Below are 20,502 nucleotides of genomic sequence, written 5' to 3' on the forward strand. Positions count from 1 at the left end.
AGGAGGAGGGGAGGGGGGGGTGGAGGGGAGGGAGGGAGGCCGCCTTTTTTAGGAGGGAGACCCTCCTTCGCGGCCGCCCGCTCGCAGCCATGGCTTTGAAGGAGGCGGGCGGCAGCATCCTGCCCATCAGCGACATGGTGTCGGGGCCGTCGGGCTCGCCGTTCCCCGAGGTGGTGGAGCTGAACGTGGGCGGCCAGGTGTACGTGACGAGGCACTCCACGCTGCTCAGCGTCCCGGACAGCACGCTGGCCACCATGTTCTCGCCCTGCCGGGGCGGCCCGGCCGCCGCCCGCCAGCTGCCCAGGGACAGCCGGGCGCGCTTCTTCATCGACCGCGACGGCTTCCTCTTCAGGTACGTGCTGGATTACCTGCGGGACAAGCAGCTGGCGCTGCCCGAGCACTTCCCGGAGAAGGAGCGGCTCCTGCGGGAGGCCGAGTACTTCCAGCTGGGCGACCTGGTCAAGCTGCTGTCGCCCAAGGTCACCAAGCAAAGCTCGCTCAACGACGAGGGCTGCCAGAGCGACCTGGAGGACAGCAACTCGCAGGGCAGCAGCGACCGGCTGCAGCGGGCGGCGGGGGCGGCGCTGGACAAGCGCTCGGGCTTCCTCACCGTGGGCTACCGCGGCTCCTACACCACGGTGCGGGACAACCAGGCGGACGCCAAGTTTCGCCGCGTCGCCCGCATCATGGTGTGCGGCAGGATCGCCCTGGCCAAGGAGGTCTTCGGCGAGACGCTCAACGAGAGCCGGGACCCCGACCGCCCCCCCGAGAAGTACACCTCCCGCTTCTACCTCAAATTCACCTACCTGGAGCAAGCCTTCGACCGGCTCTCCGAGGCGGGCTTCCACATGGTGGCTTGCAACTCCACCGGCACCGCCGCCTTCATCAACCAGTACCGGGAAGACAAGATCTGGAGCAGCTACACCGAGTACATCTTCTTCAGTAAGTGCTGCCCCGCGCCCCGCCGCCCCAGCTCACCCGGCGGCGGGCAGGCCGGCCCGGACCTCCCCCGGGGGGAGCGCTGAGTTAAAAACACATCTGCAGCCCCCGGCCCAGACCAACGTGTAGCTCGAGGGAGATTGGCGCCCTCACCCCAACACTTCTGATTTTATTCTCTGCTTTTTTTGGGGGGGGGGGCAGACAGGGCTGCGAGTTCCCCCCTCCGAAGTGCGGCGGGGGAGGGGAGGGCAGCGGAGGGCAGCAGCTCCCGCACGCCCGGGGCTGCTGCCGCCGGTGCCGCGGCGGGGCGCGGAGCGCGGCGGGGCGCGGGCTCAGCCGGCACTGGCGCCGCTCCGCCCGAGCGCCGCTCCGCGAGGTTGCGGCGCGGAGCCGGGAGCGAGGAAGCGCTTTAATATTTTATCGCTACGTTTCCTTCCGTTCCCATTAGCGGCGGGGTGAGCACGCTGCATCGGGGGTCGCTTGCGGTGAGGGGAGAGCCAGCTTTCCGAGGAGCGTGGAAGGGTCTGTCTCAAACGAAAAACAACCCCCCCCCCCGTAGCATGTATACAGCTCTTAAGTAACTGCCAGTTGGCTGTGCATAACCTCAAAGGTTTCAGGTCACTCGCAAATAGGAAAATCAGGTGATGACGGATGCCAAGTTTCAGTCCCACAAAGTGCCTTCCTATGTAGGACCTGGGTCAGAGAGTGGTTTCGGACCAGTAAAACCGCAGCTGGGTGAAAACACCAGCCCTTGGCAGAGATTTGTCTTTAAAAGACACAGGTAGCCTTAAATCTCTGTAATATGCTTGCAGAGTTGAGTAAGCCTTTGGAAGAGAGAATCGTTTTCTGTTCAGTTTTTTTCCTCCTGCGTTTGCGTGCTCTTGCATTACCTGAGCGCGGCAGGGATGGTTTTGTGAAGCATCTCTCTGCCTCCGTGGTGTGGTGGGAGATACAGCCTCTAACTTCACCAGTACTGGAGTTAAACAGAAGCAACCTGTTTTGTGTTCAGAACTGTATCTAGGCACAGTATTTAACAGAGGAGGGAGATGCGACCAGCTCTCTTGTCAGAGGAGAAATTAATTGAACAGCTTACACTGCAGTATATTAGGGGGGGTGGTGAGCACCCTTTGCTGAACAGAATTAAGTATTTTAAATACAATCTTCAAAACTATAATAAAACAGTTTTTGAAGATTAACTGCATAACCTGTCAAGCATGTCATATTTAATTAAGAAATGTAAAAACGGAGTTGTAGGAGAGCATTTCGCTTTTCTGGATGGACTTTATCAAGTATTTTACATAATTTTTTAAATGCCCTTTCTGAGAAAAATGGACTTACTGATTTCCAAAACAGTAGAAATTCCTTATTATCAAGGAGTATGTGAAATAGCTTGTTCTCTTTTTGCAGAAATAGATTTTTAGGTGCATAATGGTGTGCGTTCGTGGTACTCATAAGGTTTGATTTGTTTTTTTGTACTATGATCAGGTTGCTCTATAGAGCAGTGCTATAAATCAGATCAGTGTTCCAAATTAATCCCTGGTGTAATACCGCTGATCTATGTGGAATTACGCCAGGGATGAACTGGATATTTTACACCATGATTTTTGTTTTGATTTTAGTCTTCCAGCTTACTATGATATGAAAAGTAAAACAGATAGTTAATTACTCAATTTGATACAGTTAGCTGAAAACTTTTATTTTTGCCAGATATTTTTGTTGTTTTGTTTTTACTTATGAGTGCAAAAAAGGGCTCAGCTAAAAGTAGGTTGTAAAAAAGGGAAGCATATTTTAATTTTGTTTGCTTAGCCACACATTTGGCAACCTTTTATTTAATGTGATTTCATACTTTTTTTGTATAATTAGATAATTTTTTCTGAAATACAGCAAAATGGAGAGAAAACTTACAAAATCACCAAAACAGGAAGAGAAACAAAGGCAAAGGCAAAGCTCAATGCCTGAAATAATGCTTTAGTCTATTTTTTTTAATTGACTAAATGTCAAATTGATGGAGACCTTTGATAAAACAATACTTTTTTATTAAATGCCCCAGACTGATTGGATGCCTGCTGTAGCTTTGCTTGACTTCTGCACAAGAATCCATCAGAGGGGCAGCTAACCTTGGAAGCCTTCCTTAGTGCTCTGTACCAGGGGTGGAAAGATTAGTCAGGTTAACTGGCTCTAGACTTTCCAACAGCATTTGGCAGGACTATATTCCTTTCTTCACCCCTTGACAGAACTTGATACCCAAAGAGAAGAGCAGGCATTCCTCAAGTTGTTCCTCAGCCACATTTCCCCAGGAACCCCGAAGATAAGGCAGTGTCTGTTAGCAGGTGGCTGATTTCCAGAGCTCTTTCAGAGAAGGTTCAACCCAGCCCTGTGCCCTACAGACAAAAATATCAGAACAAAAAACTTCGTGAGGGCTATTCTGGTGTTTCTGGTACCTGATAATTAATTGGTGCCAGCCAAGAAGAAACCTACCTAGTTTTCTGTTACACTGTAAAAAAACCTTATAGCTGCATTTGCATTTGTTATTCACAGCATGAACATCCTCAGCAAGAAACTGTTAGTTGTTGGTCAATAATTATGTAGCGGGCACACAGGCTTCTTTTTGACCATTGTTCCTAAGGACTTGTGTACAACTTTAACCATATTCTAGTAACAGTAGGTTGCAAAGTGACTGAAAAAATATATTAAGATGTGTTTGTTTCACCCATTTCCTTAGGTCATGAGTAGCTGAATGAGTTTCTCATTGAAAGCTGCTGAGGAATGTCTGAAGGTTAAAGGTGGCCATTAATCTATATTTTGTGAAATAGATTTCAAGTCTGTTCCTAATATATCCCTAACTTTGCTAGGTATAATGACTGTCTACCACTTTTTTTTAAAATGGGAATTACTTAATTTTCTTAAATGTTGCTGCAGATCAAATTCATCTTGGATACTATGTATGCATCTATTTAATTTATAAATTGCTTAATATCCAGAGATGGATTAGTTGTTGCAGACTAATTCTGATTCAAGAACCAGACGTTGTTTGACACTGCGTAGCAGGAAATAATACTTCAGCCTTTGGCAACGTGTCCTGACAAGTACTGAGACAGACATTCCTTTTTAGTTTGCATAATTCCTATTAAAAATTAGGTTCTTTGCCCCCAGTGGTGTGCAAGCTATCTAGTATGCAGTGACTGCTTCATTTATCTACACAATTACTACACGGCTAGAATTTAGCTTGGCTTAGCGCTGAAAAGTGCTCGACAGATCTGCTCCATGTGACTATTACAAATCCTATCTGTTAATGGTTGATAAAAGAGTAACTCTTTATGTTGGTATTGCAAAGGCTCTACTAGAGCATACCACTTTTTTTTCCCTCTTTTTCCTGATGTGTTGGCTCCAAGCCACACTCGCGTGGAGCCTGACTGCTATTGGAGATCTCTGAGCTACCAAACCTCTCACCTTAGCACGTGTCAGGGTGACTTGGTTCAGTTAATGCGATAGTAAATGCACATGCAGTTTGGGAAACAGGCTCCAACTCTTTTGCTGCATTACCATTTCAAGCTGCCGTACAGGACCACCTTATGGTGCGCAGTAGAGGATGGCCTTATGACTGTCTCACAAAAGCTGCCTCTAGCTGGAAAGAGGAGGCCAGAGTCCCTCCTTGCTTCCTGTGACTGCAGGCAGCTCAACAGATCCGTGAGTGGGTCACTTCATGAAGAAAGGGTAAAATTTACACTTTTAAGCTCTTCTGTCTGTTGTGGTTTACTGTGTCTCTCAGTACTGTTGTATAATACAGGACTGCCTGCGTGTGCTATTACTTTTTTTTCTTCTGTAGAATCTAATTGGTCTTAATGGATTTCACATTTAACATCTGCTATGCAATCTGACTTATGGGTGTTGAGAGCATGATGCTCAGCTGGAAGCTTTCTGTTCTGAACTGGCATGTTTATTGTAAGAAGAATGCAGTAATATTCCATGAAAAAAACTTTGACATGTATTCTGCTTTGACATTGCTGTTTCACATGTAACATTTTCTGTTTTCTTGTCTCCTTTTTTTGTTTGTAACGGGTAACTTTTGCATGAGTTTATGGTGCTTATTTTCCACCCAAACTCATAGCACTCTCTGAGATTACTTTGGTTGCTGTGGAAATCATCCTAAACAACCGATAACAATTTCATAATCAGTGGGGAATAAGCAGTTGGAAGCAATGAACTTTTAGGAAACAATATGGTATTCTGTTTAAAAAAAATGTTTCATTTTTTTGGTGATAAAAGCGAGAAAAAAACAGAAAGTGACATGTGAAATGAGGAAAAAACATGTAGGTAAAATGCTTTGAGATGTTAGTTGCTCTATAAGTGCCAAATCCAGTTCAACATCCCAGGGGATAGCAAGGGAATGGTAGGTTGGCAGATGCTGCAACACAGCTGGGTTGCTGTTCTGCAGCCGCAGAGTGGTGGTATGAGAGCCATCCTATGCAGGTTTCTGTGACAATTAATTCCAAACTGCTCTCCATCATTTCTTACTTGGTGATGTTTTTGCTACTAAGAGTGTCTGTGAGATGAGGTTGTTGTATTTTTTTTTTTATTTATTCCACTTTTTTAAAAAAAGTGTATCAGTAGGATGAGAAAAGAAAGGAGACTAAAACAGAAGTAAAAGTAAAGTAAGGCTATTGCTCCTCTGTGGAATATAAGGAGAAGTTTGACACTTCACTTTGAGCCTGAGTCACAGGCTCAGAGATTAGAGTATGAACTTTTGGTGGTACTGATTTAACCCTTGATGTCTGCCTGTATCACAAGCACGACGTAGAAAAGCTTTAAATCTCTGACAGTATCAGGATGTAGGAATGTTGTTTCTGGTAGGACTGTTGTGCAAAGCACTTTAAAAGAGTGATTTTGCAGGTAGCCATGTTTATTAGTCCTGTTAAGTTTGGAAAATAAACACAAGACAGCTTTAGAATATTCTGCCTTGTGATTCCAGTTCAACTCTAACATAGTTAAAAATAAATAAATAATAACCTACTCTTTATCTTGTCATTCCTCTAAAATATATATCCTTGAATGTAAAGGGATAAATCAAAGTATACAGTCATAAATTACTAATATGGGAATATTTTTCTTATACAACTACTTGACATAAAATGAAATAATATAAATTATTGAAATCAGTATTCTAAGACATCATTTCTACTCATCATTTCAACCAAGGGACTTGATTTAAGATGTTGATTTCAAAAAATGTGACAATAAAAAAAGAACAAATCCAGCATTTTAATAATATTAATAAAGAAATAATGAAAACAACCTCCTCTACAGGAAGCGTACAGACACTGCTGCAGTGGAAACTATTTTATAGGAAACTATAGAAATAAGTAAGACTCAATAAATCTGATCTGACTGTGATCAGATTTTAATAGTTATATCCAGTTTTTGCACTTCTTGCAATAAAGTTATATTTTTAACCACTTTACAGACACTTTAATGTTTGGAGATAGGGAGTGGAACTGTTGTACAATATTTTAAAAATAAAGTTACAGATTAACTGAGAAAACTGGCTGTCATTGGATATTAGATACSAGGATCAATATTAGATAAGCAATATGCACCTTGATACAAACAGTTTTTACTTCTGATATTGGAAAATGGGAACATACTGGTTTTGATACTATTACAGACTTGTACTTCATGTGGATGACTTGGGAGCAAGGTTACAGTGCTGGAGAAGCTGGCTTTGCTGGATCAGTAACATCATTTTGCAGGAAAACTGCTTCTTGGTGTCACATCACTTCTACATTTTCAAGGATTTATGACAGTACTCGCAGGAAAACTTTTGCACAGCGGGATAAGCAAATCATGGTTTATTTTATTGTCAATGTGAACTTCTAGTTACCTGCTGCTCAAGCACAGAATTTATGTGAACAAAGCAATTTTTCTTATAATACTGTTCCAGCTGCATGATTTAAAATTAAAACAAAAATTTCTAATGATAAATGATCTTTCACAATATATTTGTTTTCTCAGTGCAGTATGGCTAATATTTCCCTGCTGATTTTCTACTTTGCAGCAAATACCAAATTAAGTATACTGTGTTGAGAATTTGTGTGATGAACAGAAGTTTAGTAAGCACTACACAAAGGGGAGGGTTCATCAATGCACACACATCCTCTTTCTGACASAGCTGCATATTTAAGCATAGGTCTCCAGAAGCAGAAAAAGTGAAACTGGTCAGGCAGCTCTCAAAGATATTAAAATGATAGGGGCATGAGGAAAAACTAAAGTGGTAAAAAGAAAAGCCTTCTCCCGGAATAAGCTCAACACTAGCATGGCCTGAACAAAGCAACTAGAAGTAATCAGTTGTATTTTCGTGACTTCCCAGGTTGAGGGCTATATCTTTGCTGAGTCAAATACTTAAATGGAGAAAGAAGGAGATATATATAAGCACATATGCATCCTTTTCCCTCCTGAACTGCTCAAAACCGGTGTGGGGCCTGGTGTAGCTCACTGCCACCTTAGTATTGCTCTGTGTTGCCTCAGCAACTAGGCAGATCTGATCCTGGCTGTTCCTATAAGAGAAGTGAATAGCATGGCTGTGCTCTGGACTTCCCCTCCTTTCCTACCGCCAGTTTTGGATACTCCACTGCCAGAGTCATGCCAGAAGTCCACAAAGTTAAACTGGTCATGATCCTGTCAAGAGAGCTTTACCACATCACAGACTGGTTATTTGGTTGGTGGTTATTTGACTTGGTATAATTGTTGAAAAAAGCTGGAGTCATTCTAGCAGGTAACATCCTGACAATGCAAGCAGAGCTTGATAATTTTATATCTGAGGATGACTTTATTTCGTTTCTGATGATGAAGTCTTTGTTTCTTAAAGCAGCAGGAATACCAGTGGCACTCTAAAATCATGTTCTTCTATAAACTAAGCCAAGTCCAGTGGAAAATCCGTAGAAAATTATCAGGGAAATTTAATTTTGTTTTAGCAAATGAAATGCTTTATGATGGATTTCCTGGGGAAGTCGTTCACTCCAGCTTGATAAAGCTGTGTATTCTTTTTGAGAAGAGGTATTCATTTATAGTCTGGTTGAAATTCATACATTGAGTAAATGTTGTGGGGGGGGAAAGCTCTATGTTTAAACTGAGATTATCATTGTTAGCATAGTTTAAGTACTTTGCTGTACAAATACTTTGTAGACTTGACTTTTTAATTAAACAAATATGGCCCTTGTGCATTTAGCTTTTGTCTCTCATAAGCATTCAGGATTATTCAATGATTTTGAAATTCACACTCAAGTCCCATTAACAGCTGCAAGATAGACCTTCATTGGGACTGAATCAGCAAATAGTCTTGGACTAGTCTTTCACATAAAAGTGAAATTCAAATTACATGAGTAATTATTTGTTTTCATAATTGTTTCTAGTACGCATATTCCTGGCAGGAGGCAAGCAGTGATGATTTGCAATTTTCATGGCATTTGTAGAAATTAATGCCATGCCATCTACAATTGTGTTTTATCAGAATGTGGTAACAAAAATTATGTCACAGTTTGACAAATTAGTTTCAGGAGACATTTGAATGAAAGAGTACATCTTACTGCTAGGTATCACTATATTCATATCATCACATCTCTAAATATTTTCAGGACTTTACCACACATAAAATATGTCACAGTGATGTTAATGAGAGTTCCATATTTCTAGCAAAGAGATTAATACAATGCTTTAAAAATGTTTTTGCAAATATGATTTCTTCTTTATGGAATTACAGTAGTAATTCCAGTACTATCTTAGTACTGTCTTGCCCAAAGTATGCTCAAAACAAGATTCAGGGTTTGGGAGCTGTACCTTTACTCATTCTTTGCTCTATAGAGGCCTGCCTGGCCRTAAGCAGTGTCAGGACTGCTCTCAGTTATAGGTGGTGCAATGGTTCCTTCATCAACATTTTGCAGCTGAGAGAAACTGGGTCAAAATTCAATTATTCCCTTTCTCATTGTTCCCCATATGCCCAAACCCTATGGTAGGGCTCTGAGCAAAGGATGCACAGATGGGAACGAGCGCCTCCGGAGGACTGCCACTGCCTCAGGGCGGTGTGTGTGTCAGGTTTATAGCAACTTCAGAGCACTTGAGCCATGTACCGTGTGCCTGACCTGTTTTGTTCCAAATGACATGTACTTAGTGAATAAAGAAAACTATAATGGATTATAAAACACATTAATAAAACTTCCTTTTGAAGGGGATCCTACAACACAGTCTTTAAAAATACTGTAACTCAATCCAGAGATGACAATTCAATCACAAATGCAGGTACATGCAAGAAGAATAACTAATGCATCGAAGTAGATACACTGAACATCGGTTTTGGGGGAGAAGGAGAGGGTTGAGAAAGTGAAGAGAGAAATCAAGACCTTTCATGAATTTTTTAAATGAAATTAAACATTCCATGTTTGCACAACATAGATTCCGTCCTATTGTACATAATTCATATAGAGATGTTCTCTTTACATGGCATTAGCACAAAGATATATGATTCAGGAGTGAAATCAGAGAGTTTTTTATATATATATAWAAGCAAACAACAATAATCTTCAGGTGCATTTTTATCTTTTTCTCTTTCATCCTCATTAGTTTTTACTTTTTAGTAGTATTAACAAATATTCCCAAAGAGAGATGAATTGATGCTCAGGGACTTGCATTTTGTTGTAAACAAATTCCTACAACTTAAGTTACCAGTGAAATTGTTTCATATTTTATTACACAGAAACGGTTATAAGTTCTTGTAAGGATTATGACTATGTCAGTGTATTATATGGAAGTTATCATTTCTTTGACTGCGTGGCACGTTCTGAGTTATTAAAAGTGTACTACCATTTCAAAGGCTTTTACTAGTCAATATTCTATATATTTCTCAGATATCTGTGAAGCTCTTCTGTTAAATAACAGGAGGAGAATAATGTCCAAATTCTAATTCATGCATGCTTATATGCATGGTTAAGTGTAACATGKATACGTATGTGGTTAGTAGTATTCGTGCATCTACAAGTTGGCACCATTACTTATAATCTAAACTTTTTTTTAACCAGTAAAGTTAGCAAACCCCCTTCTTTATCCAATTTTATGTTATATTACTAATAAAATGTCTGCATCTTTTTTATCTGATAATTGCAGTTTAAGATGGGAAAGAGTTAAAGCAAATACATGCCATATTACTCTTCAGTATGATTTTAAATGGTCAGACATAAGGTATTCTTATCCTACCCCATGAATAAACAATTTACTAACATAAAAGAACTTCCTGAGGGGAAGAATTTTCCTTTGGAAGATGAATTCATTCTTCCATATCTTGATTTCATTATCTACTTTGTGGTGACAAGCTGTCTGTAAAAAAACATAAGCAGGCTCAGCAAGTACTATATCATCTATTAAAAGTAGGAGAAATCCAAGTTTTTCCTCTCCCACAGAGATCTTTAGTTGTTTCATCTTTTTTTCTATTTTTCTATCGTTCTTTCCTCCCTCTCGTGTTTTGCATTTTTCCTCCCTTTGTCTTTTTGTTTAGCTAATTGCCTTAATTCCCCCTTTGCTTCAGAACCTGAGGGTCTGAAGGCATGCTTGTGTGAGCTCTTTATTTGCCCTATTCCGAGCTGGCTGGATGCAGGACATATTCAGAACGGAAGTCTGATACTGGTATTCGCTTGGCCCTGTACCTAAACTAATATGCATTATCRACAGGACAGGAATGTTTGATTTCATTTTCAAATATGTTTAGTGTTTCAGTGAAAAAGCGTGGACTTAGTTAAAGGTTTTGAAATGTTTAGATTCCCAATACCTTTAATATCCAAAAGCCAGAGAGAAATCTACCTATTCTTTCCTTCCTTTACCCAATGATAAGCAAAACTACAGCATGAAACTTGTAAAATTCATATCCATGAAATATTTGTATTATTAATTCAGCATGTAGGTTTGATCCTTTATAAGTATAATAAAAGAGGTGGTGCCAATATTTGTATATAAAGAAAAATATTTTATAGATGACTTATCTTACTAAGGCCCAGAATTCTAAAATCACAAATTTGCATAAATTGCATATTGGTTATATACATAAATTAAAATGTTACTCTCATAACTTGACCCTTACTAACAGTTTATTTAAACCAGATGGTATTTTTTCTGCCTGTTAGTTAAATCCCTGTTAATAACTATCATACCTGCAAAATTTCCAGAGCAATAATAAATATCTATTATGCATATGTAAAAGTATTCTCTAATGCTTCTGGTCCTTAATCCAAGGTTCTTTCATTCTTATTCAAACTCATGAATACAAAATAATATGAAAATCAACTACAAAAGGGTTAGAAGACAGATAAAACAAGTCAGCAAAATAGAGTGCCAACAATTTAATTTATGTAACGTGAAGACAATAGAGTGGTGAAAGACTAAAACTAAACAACATTTTTGCTAGTTTTTGTTAATAAATGCCTTTTCTTTCCCTTTCTTCCTACTGTCACCCATTTGCAGCCAGTCACTTCTCAGGACTGTCCTTTTCAGGCAGCTCTGTTACTGTTTCCGTTATTGATGCCTACTGTGGTTTTTCAGTTGATCAGAAACAGAGTGGAGGTATGGCTACACTTGCCTTTGCACCTATTTTTATCTCTTTCCATTGTTTAGGAATATAGAAGGATGGAATAAGGGATAATAAAAAAAACAGTATACAGCTTTATAAAAGTGCGGTCGGTATTACTGAAGCTGCTTGTACTTCAGGGGAAAAAAAAGGGAAATTCCATTATTTATGATGCAGGATAGAATGAGACAATTGTTCTGTTGAGGTTATGTCTGTCCTGTCTGGTTTCCAGTATTTCTGTGTCAAACACCATATCTTCCTTCTTGGGTGACTTATCTGTTTAAAAGTATCAGTTCTTCAGAGCAGAAACTGCCAACTTCCATATAGGTGTATATGCCTTATGACTATCATAATAAAAAGCAATAAACAAAAAATATGTAAGGAATATAATTATGACTAATTATTGTAATTCATAATCCTGCTTGGAATATTTACTTTCCTAGTATTTGTAGAGCTTAATTTCTCTTTCTGTTAGCAATCCCTCAGAAAGCTATGCATATTTAACTCTTTTAATGTTGTCAAAACTCAAAACCATCAATTTCTGACCATTTTCTTTTTTCTGTGAAATTTCTTCAGGCTTGCAGTATGTCTTTGGGGAGGTAATAACTGAATATAACATTTCTAAATGTTACTTCCCCAGAATTATAGGACAGTCCTTGGTGGCTGAATTCTGGCAGCATTTTCTTCCTCAGTTCGGTTGCTGCAGATATGTTGAATAAGATTGGTGCAATCTGTGAAAGTCCGTGTTTTGGTCTCTTCCGAATACAGTTCCGTTTTTCTGATTTGAGGGGTCCAGCACAGAGTCAGGAGAGAGCTTGGCGTTGTTCATCCCCGCCAAACATAGGTGTGGGCCTCTCGGCGAGGTGGGCCGGGGAGCCGGGRTGCGCTGTCCAGGGCACCGCGGGGCTCCCCATGGCGGCAGGGCCGGGCCTGGCAGCCAGGGCCCGTCCCACCGCCTGCGAGGGAGCAGGGTGGCCGGGGACGGCCAGGCACCTCCGGGGTCAGGTCAGGATCAGGCCCGTGGCCGGGCGGGGGCCGAGCTGGAGCCGACACTGCCGTGACATGGCAGGGCAGGGGCCCAGGGCCCTGGATGGGGCTGAGATGGCGGCCTGGGCCAGGGCCAGGGCCGGGGCCTGGGCCGGGGCCTGGGACTGGGCGGGAGACGGGGCACCATGAGCTGGAGTCGGTTCCTGAATCAGGGCCTTAAAATTCCAGGGCAAACACTGAGGTTTGTTTTCTACAACTTCATAGACTTTTTATAACAGAAAATAAATAAGAAATAGCTCCTTGAACTTTTTTTTTTTGAATACAAACCTCAGTTACTTACACTTTTTGAAGCATGAAAGCAGGAAAAGTAGGGGTTCTTGGTCAAAAACACTGATAAGGCAAGAGTTAAATGCAAATGATATTTATTCAGTGGTATGGCACACTGTTTCTATATCTTGGGTCCTGCTGCTAATGAGGTGTGACTTTAATAGTAATCTTTAATCTAAATATTCTTAATATTTAACTGCAAAATACAGAGGGAAAAAAAACCCTCCTGTTCTAAGCAACTGGTAACCTGAAAAAAAAAAAAAGAAAAAAAATTGATTTAAGACTACATAAAAATGTTTTATTAATAACTACTCATTATTGCTGACATGTGACTGTATGCAGACCTATCTATATTGTCATGCTTATGATACACAAAATATTTGCAGGAGCTGGTAGGGGTTTTTAGTTTCACTTTTTAGAAAGTGTAATGTTCTGAAGTTTGAGAATATGCACTGATTTCTTTTTTTTCTATTTTTAATACATGTTTTCTGGAATTGGGATTATCCTTTTTTAGTCAATAGCAAGGCTACTAGCAAAAATAGTTTTTAAAAATAGAAACATGGGAATCATATTTGAGAATAATATGAATCTACAATTAAGCTCCAAATCAATGCTTACATTTCTGAATACACTTTCAGAAAATTCAGCTAGATTCAGTGAGAATTTCCACCTGCAGTTTAGATACCAGTCAAGCAGTAGAGATAGAAGAATTTGAGTTTAGCCTGCTGGTTTAGAAATCTGCTTTTTCTCACCATCTTCGTGACAGGAAAGAAGCTGCACTTGTTTCACTTCTTCCTTATCCTGTTGTTATGTTAGAGGTTTAGCAATAGGAGAATTATGAMGTTTTTACCAAAGTACACTTAATTGCTAGCAGTAATTAGCTCTCAGTCTGTAATATGGACAGTTGCATCAGTTAATAATAGCAAAACTACTGTATGATGGCAATAGTGGTAAAACCTATTGACTCATCAAGCAGTAATATAGTAAYAGCATTACAAGTTACAGCATAATTCAAGCTACTATTTCAAAGTGAGTTGCCATCGTTTCCATTCAAGAAGATATGTGGCATTCGACTGCAGATCAGTAAATTAAAGACTATCAAATTTTGCATGTGGTAGCTGTTTAAAACTCTCAGCTTTCTCTCTTAAAAGATTACAAATCCCTTACACGTGTTCCAACTTGATATAAGGAAAAACTTTTGCACCATTGGGGCAGTCCAGCATTGGAACAGGTTGCGTAGTGAGGCTGTGCAGGTTGTGGCATCCTTGGAGGTTTCCAAGACCCGATGGATCTTGGCCAGAGCAACCTGGTCTGACCTCATAGCTGAGCCTGCTTTGAGCAGGGGGTTGCACTACAGACCTCCTAAATTATCGTGTGATTCTGTTGTACGATGTAATTTACCTTAGCATTGGCTATTTGAAATCAGTTCTTGGGAAAGGGAGACTAAACTGTTGCAGATAATTTAAGTAGACTCTAGAGAGGTATAAAATTCGATTATTCTGAAAATCACAAGTTTCAAAAAATTAACTTCACATTTACTTAGTTTTGTGTGTCCTTCTTCCAGTCAGAATTGAAACAAATGTGCCAGGAGAAAGTTTTTTCTTGCAGTCTTACAGGACTTTATGGTCCAAATTCAAAACCGTGGAACGTCAGGTAGGCCACAGATAAGAAAGTTTCTGAAAAGATTTTCAAAATTATTATTGGATAGGACTCTGGGAGTTGATCCCATGTAGCTATGATGTAATGTACTGCTAGATACTTCACTCTAAATGCCTAATACTACATTTAAATTCACAATATAAAATTACAAGTAATTGTTGGAAATAAGAGGAAGAACATTTTCCTCATCGGATGATGATTATTTTGATCCTACCTCTCTTGTAGTATCATTATGAATTGTAAAAATATTGTCATGATATATACGTACTGAGGACTTGGTCAAAGGAGATGAAAGACAAACYGAGGTGGGGTGTTTGGATAAATTATCAGGCTTTTAAATAATTTTGAATAATGCTTGTTTTATTTCTCTTCCTTACTGGCGTAAGTTCATTTTCTTTAGCTCCTCTCATAAAAATTTAGCAAAGCACTACTGTTTAAACCTATAATAATTTTTATTGTCCTTCTTTATATCTTCTACAAATAAATGTGTCAGAATACCTTAGACTTCTTTAGGGTATTCCCCATTTTGGTATTTTTTTTCAGGGTTGACTTTCTTTAATGCGACAGATACTTTCTTGCTTGAGCTTTTCAGCCACTATATTTTTCCCCTGGCATAGCCTGAATCAATTTACATAGCAACTGAAAATGCAGTGAACAGGTTTTTTTGTAGCTTAGAAAACTTAAAAAAAAATCATAAAGCAAATGTGAACAATGCTGAATTACTTTTTTTGTGGTTGTCTTGGTTTTATATTAATTTATCTGTAAGTATTGACTCATTAATTCATACCTTCCTATGAAGGTATTCCTGAACCCGTCAGATTTCTCCAGCTACCCAGTGTCTAATAGGAAAATGTCAGAAACCTCATATGGCTAACTACAGAATATACGCCACATGAGGGAAGTCTCTATTTTGACTTCGTCATGTTGTAATTTTAATTGTATTCCAGTTGCTGGAAGGTCTTTTACGCCATCTGTGATTCACCACCATGAAAAACTAACAAATGGAAAGAGAAAAAGAAGATGCATTAGAACTTCTTTTCCTTTTATTGATTTGTTTAAAGACTACAGGTCCACCATATTTTCCATTGTGCATCGGCAATAAAATGCTAAGATACAGTGTATTGCCATTGGCATTAGTGGTGATGGTGGGATTGGGTAGATGGGCATGGGTATCTTTATTTCCACTTAGAGAAGGTTTGGACGTCTTGGTGGTGTTTACCAGTCTGTCCCTTTATGTCCACATTAAATATGATATAGAACTTACATGGCTCTGTGTTCAAACCTCTCTGACTTGGCCATACTTCTGCTTCTGTGAGAGTGGTGGAGATGGTTCCTGCTCCTCCTCCAGAGAAGGCAGAGAGCCCTCTGGGCACTTTCTGCTGAGGAACAGCAGCCACAGGGTTTCCAGCACTTGCTGGAAGTTGAAAAGCAAGCCTGTTCCTTTCCTCCTCAGTCGGTGTTGTGTCCTTGAAGCAGTGGATCTTGGAATTTAGCACCTCAGTGATCTGCATAGGATAGCCTCCTTATTTTAGGACTATTATTCCAGACCCTTTTCCACACTAATTGATGCCATAACTCTGGTTATGTCTATGCCATAAGCTTCAAGCTTTTTTTTTGCAACCTTTAGGGCCAGATACTTACTTTATTTTTAAAATAAAAGCCTGAATTTCAGGTATGATCATGTGAATCAGGAACCTAGTATCTATTCTGCAATGTTTTCAGCTATCTTTTCAGCATTCCTAAGACTATCATTGGAGCTATGGCAGCAATGCAGCAACATGGTATTTCCAAATATTTCTCAAAGCAAGAACACTCTATATCGTATATAAAATATATATGTACCCACATATACTCTCTCTGTATATATACACACATATATATTAAATGTATAATCGGTTTTATTGTCCTTCTTTGTATCTTCTCCAAATAAATGTATTTATATATATATGGGTGGGTATATATATATGTGGGTATATATATATAAAAAAATATAAAGAAAAGGCATTAACTGGATTGTGATATCATGGCTCAGTATTCTAATTGAGCCATATTATGATGGTTTGAGAGGCATATAAATAAAGTTTTTTATGAAAAGACTAATCAGTATTTTTCCTGATTATGTCATTGACATGCTATGTATACTTGGCAAGATACTTCACCTCCTTTTTCTGACATTTATAATAGTTGTACTGATATAATTCAGTATTTTCTTGCCATATCATATGAAATTGTCATTATTTCATACATTCTTAAATAGTTAAACAAATATGTCAGTGATCCTTGGCCATTATTAGAATGTTGAAATAATTTGTTTTATAATATTATTTGTAATAAAAAAGAATTCCTAAATTATTTCACGTAAACTAAACACTATTTGTTGCATTTTGGTTCAAAGCTTCTTGAGGCCTTTTCATTCTTCAAAGATTTAATAAAGATCTAGGCTATATACAGTTATCAAAATATAAATATTGATTTAGTAATCATTTTATGTAGTGCTGAATCCTACATCAAATACATAAGAATTATGTTATCAAATGTAGAAAATTATGCTAAACTAATTCTGCTTTTTGTATATTCTTCTTTTTGAGTTCTACTATTTAAGTAGGAATTTTTATCTGCATATTTCTTTTTTAAGATTATGATGTTGCAGTCCTTATTGGATAGAAAAGCAGACTCAGTGCCACATAAATCTATTTTCTCTTTATTCTTTTGCTGCCAAAATAAACAGTATTTCTACAGCATTACTGGAGAAAAAAATGACCATATTTTAACCAAGATACAGAATCTTGCCATATGGACTTTCAGAGCCATCGATATAGCTTCGGTTCTAAATAAAGTTTTGCTGTGATGAGGATGATATGGAATAGCTGCACCAGCCAAATAATATATAACACTGTGTTGCTAAAGTTCTGGAAAGAAGCAGACTACAGTGTTACTTGATTACTTAAAAACCTTGATTAGCATAGCAGTAATTAGAGGTTAGAACAAGTTGTAGAAACAATAAATAATACAAAGGTGTTTATACATTATAATTGATCTTTGTAACAGCTCTGCAAATTTTTTTAAATTATAATGTGTGTTCTCTGTTGGCTCATATTATGTGTAATCCACTTCATCTGTGCAAAATTAATCCAAGCAGAATAGGTAGACTCCTTTGCTTGTCCACTGAACAACTGTAGATAATTGTATAGGATGCAAAACAGTGGAAAGTCATGGCTATGTGGACAGGAATATTCTTGAAAGATAAGACCAAGTCTTCAGCTAGTAGAGGTGCAGAGGTGAAACTCAAAAGTGCCTGATTTCTGGTCCTTCAGTCCATCTGTTAAGTTGTGTTGCTTTCTGTATACCATAAGTTAGAGAATGAAGACTTGAAATTGTAAATATGAAATAAAATATGTGGTAATTAAGAAAAAAACACTTTTCTACCAAGAGATTCCTGTCATTAAATACTGTAGAATTTCATTTTTAGTTTTAAAAAAAGTTGCTCCAATTGAAGTTAGAGGGAGTGAAGCTCTGATGAGACTGTCTCACATGTAACAGTATAATCTAATGGAAGTCATTGCAATCTATCATGTCAAGGAGTTGCCCATAAGAGAGAGGGTTTATGTGAATTTTCTTAATTAAAAATGACTAATAATGTATGCAGATATGTTATAAATAAGATGTATAGGTATTAAAAGCATTTGATGGAAGCTGGCAGAATTTCACCTGCCATATTGCAAACCTTTTTTCTTTGCTCTGTTATATTGATTTTGTACACTAGATGGCAGTGCATTAGCACTAGTGTATAGTAGGGGAACAGATTTAATTTATTCTAGTGGGGAAGAAGTCTTTATGTTTCATGTTTCCTTTTACATACAGCAAAGAATTGCAGGTAGAAGACTTTGTAATGGTTAGCCACATATGCATGTGCAAAGGAAGATGCAGATTAGTTCCCCTCTTCCTTTGTACAAATGAAAATCTAAGCTGATAGAACCAGGCTTGCACTGGCTGGAGGTGAGATGAACTGGTGTGCTCTCTCTATGCTTTTCCTAACAGCTGGCTGACAAGCACCACCAAATAGCATGGAGAGAGAAAGAAGGAGGGCTTCCCAGCAGCAGTGCATGATATTGCTACACTAGGGTGTATAACTGGAGAACAGCTGTGTAGGTTGTCCCACCATTTCCAAAGCCCAAGCCTAATAATGACAAAGATATCCTCTGTATCCCCTTTTTTTCTCCATGTGTCTCCCCTTCCAAATTAGGCTGTCCATTTTGATTTTCGTACTGCTTTATATTTTTTCCTCTCGTTCTCTCTGAAGTAGTTGTATGCCTTCTCTTAACATAGCTTCAGTGTATGTAGACACATTGTTAAAAAATTCACCAGAACAGTAGCACTGTCAGGTGAGGAAACATTATTATTTCCATTTTATAGACAGGGAATGAAGTCAACAACATAAAATATACAAAGGGAGTTAAGTTGCTAGCATCTGGGCCGCCACTTACATCTTCACTTTACATATAAAACTAGTCATGTGACAGATGGAAATGTGCCAGACTTCCATTTTGGAATTAGAATGTTGAGTATGTATTTACTTTGGGCTGAAACTTGAAGACCTTATATTGGTTTTACTGTATAAATTTTTTTTACCTAGTCTCCACTTAGAGAAGTTTCAAATGAAGTCTGAAATGAAGAAAATGTGAACTAGAGATTTAGTTCCAGAAAATTAATGATATAAAAATAAATACATAGCATCGAAAATGTTGTCATAGACTGAGTAATTGCCATGATGGGCCAATATAGTCAATCCTAAGTCGTAAGACTTTCACATTGCTGTTCTCTAAGTATATTATGCCTTCTAACACCACTCTAGAGCCATTCTTTTGAAAATAATGGGCAAAGAACTTTTCCATGGAAGCTTCATATGAAACACTTCACTAAGTTAAAGCTGAGAATACATCCAGACTCTGAGCAGATTGCTTCACAGTTTTGGGCCATATGTTGTCTACACTGGGAAGTCAGTGAGAGAAAAATATAGCTTCTTTCTCTTTCCAAGAAAAGCGGGTGCTGGAGAGGTGGGAATGGAAGCTAAGAGAGGTGATGGGATGCCCCTAGGTATTGCTGTGTTAGAGCTGGAAGACAACAGGGCATGTACTTGCACCTGTGAGCTRGGAACCACTCCTGGATTGCATGTGACCGGAAAGACTGAAAGCTCAATAACCTGAAGTATTTTGTTTAACTGAGAGGTCTGTGAAACTTCGATGGTGAGTAGTAAAGAGAGATCATGATTAGAAACAAATAGGACCTGGAAGAGTAAGCGTGACAATAACATTTGAAAACTAAAAGTAGGAGGCTTGGAGTTGAAATTCAGCTAGAAATTAAGATGCAATGTTTGAGGTGCCTGAGGTCCTCAGAAACACAGGATTATTAAAAGCCTTTGCCTTTTGTTTTCTGAGTTTATGCTGTTCATATTTGCAATCTTGAGTTTACTATCATGAAAGAAAATCTCCACTTAATCCTGTGAAAGGAGGAGGTAGGATTTTGAAAACTAGCAAATATCAATAGAATTTACAGTTAAAATAAAAAGAAAGATTTAGTAACTTAACATTAATTAGTAGCAGAAGTAGAAAAAAGTAGTAGTAGTAGTAGTAGAAAAAGGAAAAAAGTAGTAGTGGAAAAAAAGTAGTAGTAGTAGAATAAAGAAAAAAAAAGGCCTGAAATAGGAATGACAGATTTTATGAGAAACAGCCAAAAGAAAGAAGATACAAAAGAGTCAGAAAAGGTGTCAGGAAGTCAAGAGCTGCCAAAGAAATAGTTTTCTCTATGTAAATTTCCCTGAGAGTCTCTTTCTGGTGGAGTTTGCTCATAAATAAGATCATTGTTTCAAGTTTCAGTCAAATTTATACTTACACAAGGTCCAATTTGATGCAATGTCTTTATCTTGCTCACTGAGTTAAGCATTTTAAAATCGGGAAAGCTCTTGCCTGGGCCTGGGAGGAATACTGGCATGA

The 20,502-nt window shown here is 38.9% G+C and overlaps 1 protein-coding gene across 1 annotated transcript in view; it reads left to right on the top strand.

Annotated features, from left to right (window-relative positions):
* Nucleotides 1-89: 89 nt before the first annotated feature.
* Nucleotides 90-20,502, top strand: part of KCTD8 (potassium channel tetramerization domain containing 8) — a 104,873-nt gene continuing 84,460 nt past the window's right edge. Inside the window, exon 1 of the mRNA XM_026074726.1 lies at nt 90-942. Within this exon, the coding sequence (XP_025930511.1) occupies nt 90-942 (853 nt within the window). The remainder of the gene's footprint in view (nt 943-20,502) is intronic.

The sequence above is a fragment of the Apteryx rowi genome, unplaced genomic scaffold, assembly GCF_003343035.1.
Source record: "Apteryx rowi isolate R43461 unplaced genomic scaffold, aptRow1 scaffold_398, whole genome shotgun sequence".
Lineage (NCBI taxonomy): Eukaryota > Metazoa > Chordata > Aves > Apterygiformes > Apterygidae > Apteryx > Apteryx rowi.